Raw genomic sequence first — 6,660 nt, 5'->3', positions numbered from 1 at the left:
GTAATAAATGTGTTCCAATACGCGACATTAATTTCTTGACGACCTAATACTAATATAAAATGTAACACTTCAATCATTTATCTGAATACAGTTTCAAAGTTTCATCTTATTTTTCTCGTAAATCGACTGCGTGAAAGAGTAATTCTCAATGTGTCACGTCACCGATGATGCTCACACACCGGGCCTTTTGATGTTTTGAACCAATATTTTTAACCGGAAACCATGTGGTAAAACTTAGATTTAATGAATCGAGATGTGTTTATTTTACATAAAAATCAAACTATTCGTATAATCACTCCATTTTCACTGTTATAGTAGTTGAGCATATATGGTGCTTAGACACACGATTAACGTTGTTGTTGTGTTTGTTTTTAGCGCAGAGCTACACAATGTGTTTTCCGCGCACTGTCCACCGCAGTGAATCGAACCCCGGAAGTTAGCACTGTCAAATGTATAAAATTACAATGGCAGTACTAAACACCGTGCCTAAATGTCTCCTCGTTTCTCAGCTGTCATTGTTCTTATTGTTGGCAAGGTAATAAATGGCCAGGTGGTTAGGGTCGCAGGTTCGAATCCCCGTCCCACCAAACATACTCGCCCTTTCAGCTGTGGGAGCGTTATAATGTGACAGTCAATCCCACTATTCGTTGGTAAAATTGTAGCCCAAGAGTTGGCGGTGGGTGGTGATGACTAGCTGCCTTCCAAACCAAAATAATGAATTCAAAGTATCACAAGCCGATCGTGACCACACTAAAACTAATATGGTAGAGTTGATGACATATCTTAATTATACCACACTAAAACTAATATGGTAGAGTTGATGACATATCTTAACTATACCACACTAAAACTAATATGGTAGAGTTGATGATATATCTTAATTATACCACATAAAACTAATATGGTAGTGTTCAAGACATATCTTAATTATACCACACTAAAACTAATATGGTAGAGTTGATGACATATCTTAATTATACCACATGAAACTAATATGGTAGTGTTCAAGACATATCTTAATTATACCACACTAAAACATATCTTAATTATACCAGATAAAACTAATATGGTAGAGTTAATGACATATCTTAATTATACCACACTAAAACTAATATGGTAGAGTTGATGACATATCTTAATTATACCACATAAAACTAACACGATAAAGATCAAGAAATATGTCAATTATACCACACTAAAACTAACACGATAAAGATCAAGAAATATGCCAATTATACCACACTAAAACTAATGTAATAAAGTTCAAGATAAAGCCAGACTTACTATAATAAAACGAGTATGATAAAATATAAAATAAATCTCACTCCCAAACACTTCACAGACTACAATATCACCAAGTTTTCTCATTAGTGTGTTTGTTTAATGGAATTATGGGTACCCGAAATTAGATGATAAATATTTCAGGCTTCACAACACAAAACATGTGTTAGAAGTTTAGTTTAGATTCCAAAACACTTTGTTTGTTGTTGCTAAATAAACATCAAAACATGACCGATTGAGCATTAATCTTTATATAAAGGAGAGGAGGGGGGAGGGGTACTTGTGTGAATACAATTTCACACTGTCAGTTCTCTCTGCGTGTGTGTGTGTGTGTACACGTGTAGGATATGAGAGCACTTTAACAATTACAATCACCAGACATCAGACAACGTACACAGTTCTTGGCTTTCCAATCAATATAATGCACTCCCAAAATGTTTTTAACTACGTTTATTGAACATAATGGAATTTCCAGAAAACGCTAATGTTTATTTCTTTCATTTCCGTGGACTAACGCCGTATCTGTTTAGATCGTGAGCCACAGAGTTGTTTATCTAAATTTCTGTTTTCCTTACCTACCAAAGCTCCAAGAAAAATCAGAAATACAATTCAAACGTCTTAGGCAGACATGCAAATCAAACACGACAGAATATTTGTCTTCATTTATAACCATTGATTAATTACACAATGGTTTGATGCAGGTAGTACCAGTACTTACACTTATCCCTTATATAAATATATATATATATATTAACGTTTGTGGCACATAGCTCCCTCTAACGGCAAGCTAGTGCAACTACAGTCTAATGCTTTTTTATGAGTAATTTTTTTAATTAGTATTTTATTTTTACGTTTAAACACACTTCAGTTTTATTAATATAAACTTTGTCTAATAATTTAGCCGACAAGGAAAATCACTTTACCTTCAATATCTCTTTTGTGTGTGTGTGAGTGACTAACATTCTATTAGCCCTAACTGATAGTGTTTCAGTGGACATACTCTCTCTCTTCTACCCTTTTCACGCTGTAAGTAAACATCGTAATTTTTGTAATTAAAAAACAAAAACACAGAGAATAAAACGCTTGTTATGAGAACAGGCGTATCGAGTACGACTAAGGTAATTGCCTGAATAATAAAACAGAAGGTTATTAAAATTGAACTATATTTCCATGTTATAGTACAGATAAATATAACCCACTACGTAATTAGCTTGTTCCAACAAATATATATATGATATATTTATGTATAAGCGCGGTGATTAAAGTTGGAACTTCCTAGTCTCTGGAATTAAGTGAGCCACAAACCAATATATCTAAGTATACATACATATATGTTTGCTTGATCCATTATTCATGAACCTTTTATTCAAGCCTTACGAGGCTTACAAATTATTAATATAGCTGCAACATATTTGTATTGATTTTTCGAAGCACTCGCTTTAATTTCATCCCAATTACCTGTACCAATTAATTCTCGTTTCAGCGTGGAAAAAGGGGGAAGAAAATGGTGAAACAGACGGGAATTCTCATACGTTTATAAACAGGGGCCATTCGGAAAATTCTTACCAGATGAAACAGAAACTAACTTTTCTCAATTGAAAAAAAAAGGGGGGGGGAGGAGTGCTTCTCATTGACTGCACACGTCGAAAATCCTTTTCGGTTATTAAAAATTTATAATAATAAATAGATTTAGGTTTATGACATATTAGAATGACTATAATTATAAAAATCATTCAATTCGATAATTACTTGTACCGAAAGACAGGCGTGGCATAGTGGTTAGCGTGTCAGGCTTCCGATGAAAAAGTTCGACATTCGAGACGTGACGCTGTAGAACAAATTCTGCACTTTCAGCATCGGGTGCGTTATAAACATGACAGTCACTCTAGTTATTCGGTTCAAAGCGCCAGACAGGTGCTGTTGATTAACTACCTTTTTGTCTGTACCCGAATCCTAACGATCTCTAATCTGGCCGTTTAGCCCACGTGAGTATAAGGTGTCGCTCATGATGAAAATTCCAGTTCTTGTGTTGGAAAAATATGGTTTGTTCTGAATTTCGCGCAAATTTACACGAGGACTATCTGCGCTAGCCGTCCCTAACTTAGCAATGAAAGACTAGAGGAAAGGCAGCTAGTCATCACCACCCACCGCCAACTCTTGGGCTACTCTTTTACCAACGAATAGTGGAATTGACCGTAACGTTATAAGGGCGAGCATGTTTCGTGGGGCGGAGATTCGAACCCGCAACCCTCAGACTGCGAATCGAACGCCTACACCACTAGGCCATGATGCCAAGTCAGTAAAATACATTTTACATATCGCTCTATAGATTGATAATAAATAATTAAATTGTAAGACAAAGTTTTCTTTGAGCAGTTATAATACTACTTGCCAATAGACCCTCGTCTTTCGCGAACGTTCAACAATGTGCCACTCTTGGCTCTTATACCAATAGGTCGAGACTGATACACAGATAGTAAATGTCCTAATAATTCATCTTTCTTTGTTTGTTTCAGAGCAAAGCCATATTGAGCTATCTGCTGTACCAACCCTGGATTTTAGCGTTGTAAGTCCGTAGATTTACCGCTGTCCCACTGGGGGACAAAATAATTCACTTAGTAAACAGCAATTAAAAGTGAACGCTATGCCATAGCGTCGTCCATTATGAACGTGAACGCTATGCCGTAGCGTCGTCCATTTACATATTATTAATGAACTTCGTTGATCTATGTGTTTTAGTCCTCGTCATAATACATATTATTAATGAACTTCGTTGATCTATGTGTTTTAGTCCTCGTCATAACACATATTATTAATGAACTTCGTTGATCTATATGTTTTAGTCCTCGTCATAATACATATTATTAATGAACTTCGTTGATCTATGTGTTTTAGTCCTAGTCATAATACAGAGGTGGATATGAATGTTTATTAGTTTCTATACTAAAAACAGGACATGAAAATTACAGGTAGTACTTTACCTAATTGTAGGTGATCGTTGAATTTAGTTGAACTGTTCATAATGGAAGACGCTGTGGCATAGCGTTCACTTTTATAATGAAAGACACTGCGGCATAGCTTTCACGTTCATAATGGACGACGCTATGGCATAGCGTTCACGTTCATAATGGACGACGCTACGGTATAGCGTTCACGTTCATAATGGACGACGCTATGGCATAGCGTTCACGTTCATTTATGACGAGGACTAAAACACATAGATCAACGAAGTTCATTAATAGGAAGGGAAACATAAAGACTGTCATACACAGACCACTAATATGCACAAATCACTGTTCCTGTTGATGTAGACTAACATTACATTCTTGTTCTTCTATTACGACAGGGACTCACCCACGTAGGTCTATAAAGTCTGTAATTATAAATGGAGATAGCTCACTTACTCGTTCTTCAATCATACTGGATTTGTCCTTATATTATAAAAATCGTTTTTGCTCAGAAATTAACAGTAGTATATCTAAAAAATAAGCTAGATCTTAATATATTTTTACCTCTTATCAATTCATTAATTAAAAAATGATCGACGTAAAGTAATGTTTAAGATTGTTCATAACTGTGTAACGTTCTCCGAAGGCTCAGTTATTTACCTTTCGGGCACTAACCGCAAATAATAGGAGGAATGGCCAGGATGCGTGTCATAGAGTTAAAATTGAAAATTTGATTTCATAGAGTTCGTTTTTATTTCTTTGTTTATAGTTAAGCTCAGTTATTTACCTTTCAGGCACTAACCGCAAATATCAGGAGGAATGGTCCAAATGCGTGTCATAGAGTTAGAACTGGAAAATTGATTTCGCCGAGTTCGTTTTTATTTCTTTGTTTATAGTTAATCACAAAGCTACAAATGAACTATCTGTGCTTTGCCCACTATAAAGTCTGGCTGAAAAGAAAAAAAGGTTTTGAATTTAAAGGCGAAGATAGAGAATCCAAGCAAATGTTTTGTGACGTTTATAAATCTCTCAGAATGCACAAAATTTAAGCTTTAAAGTTTTTGTCTCCACCAACATCATCCACAAGAAACGTCTAAAAATACTAAAGTGTTACACCCAGCTTTACCGTTTGCAAGCGGCACATGAAATGGGGTCAGAACTGAACAAAATGGATTTCCTATACGTGGTGATCTGTAAGGGCTGTAAAAGCACGTATAACAGAGACATTTTGAATATTTTGGTAAACTAAACACCTTACATTTCTAATTAAGGGAAGGAGGAAGAAAGTTTAGTATTTTTCCACATACCACATCTGTAACATTGCATTTAACCTGTCCTATACTTTCTTTAGATTAAGCATTTTTTAATGTGTTTCACTGCTTTCCATCAGTGATATCGTTCCTACAAATAAAGATGTTTTAATCTATCCAAAGTCAAAGTCATTTTATTATTGTGGCTTACCTGATGTAGTCATTTTTACAGAGAATCATTCCAGCTTTGGTGAAACAGGAGCTACCGATATCGCCTAGCGTTGCCTGGCAACAAGAGCACTTCAAACACCCATTATGCCAATATCTGTCCAAGGCATGTAAAAGAAACCGGTCCAAAATTTTACCCCCACATCCAGCACAGCTGCGGCCTCCTGTTGTACCTGATGTTGGTAACTGACGATGTGGTGAAGAGCCCCATGATGTTGAGGAAGAGGGTGTGACTGCATCCTGACCATAGGCACCCCTCCTCCTCCATGGGGAGTGTGAGGATTCATCATTCCTATCATTGATGCTCCAGGATCCCGATTTTGTCCCCCAGAATTCATTGCGGGGTTGTTGAATTAATCCAGCTTCTATAATGATAAAATCAACATTCCATTTTTCCTTAGTGTTTTCTCGAAGAGGGCTCTCAACAACCGATGACTGATCTCCTCTTTTTCACCAATAGCTGCTGCCACGTCGACCACGTGACACCGACACTTTGAGGTTTCAGTTGCTGCTCCGAGGCTTATTACCTAGAAAGGAAAAAACATGACATAAGATGATCAAAAATACTTCACAAAGAGCGAAGCTATCATTCTTGAAAGCCTCCATCATTTCATTTTTAAGAAGGAAATTCAGATCTAACGAGACCTCTAGCGTCAAAAGGGAAGTCACAAATTTGATTTTCTCCAAATAAACTTTTGTCTGAAAAGCAACAGTTTATGCTAAGTCTGATTTATAATCATAATATTTGCTATATTCCTCAATAATATTTTCCCCATCCAACCTGATAAATTTAAAGAGATTGCCACAATTTCTTCACGCTTGCTAGCAACACTTGAAGTGAAGAGTTCCATATTTCAAGAGCTAAGGTGCAGCCTAGTGGTTAGCGTATCGGACTGGGCATCTAAAGGTCTCATTTCTGTAGCTTTTGCGTTTAGCAACAAAGAAACACAGAG

The 6,660-nt window shown here is 36.3% G+C and overlaps 1 protein-coding gene across 1 annotated transcript in view; it reads right to left on the bottom strand.

Annotated features, from left to right (window-relative positions):
* Positions 1-6,297, bottom strand: part of LOC106466145 (LIM domain transcription factor LMO4-like) — a 45,139-nt gene extending 38,842 nt beyond the window's left edge. Inside the window, exons 1-2 of the mRNA XM_022394108.1 lie at positions 6,275-6,297; positions 5,691-6,152 (exon numbers count right to left, since the gene is read on the bottom strand). Coding sequence (XP_022249816.1) covers positions 5,691-6,152; positions 6,275-6,297 — 485 coding nt within the window. The remainder of the gene's footprint in view (positions 1-5,690; positions 6,153-6,274) is intronic.
* Positions 6,298-6,660: the final 363 nt, after the last annotated feature.

This window comes from Limulus polyphemus, unplaced genomic scaffold (assembly GCF_000517525.1).
Source record: "Limulus polyphemus unplaced genomic scaffold, Limulus_polyphemus-2.1.2 Scaffold2168, whole genome shotgun sequence".
Lineage (NCBI taxonomy): Eukaryota > Metazoa > Arthropoda > Merostomata > Xiphosura > Limulidae > Limulus > Limulus polyphemus.
The sequence above is the reverse complement of the archived record's forward strand: the minus strand, read 5'-3'. Positions and strand labels throughout refer to the sequence as shown.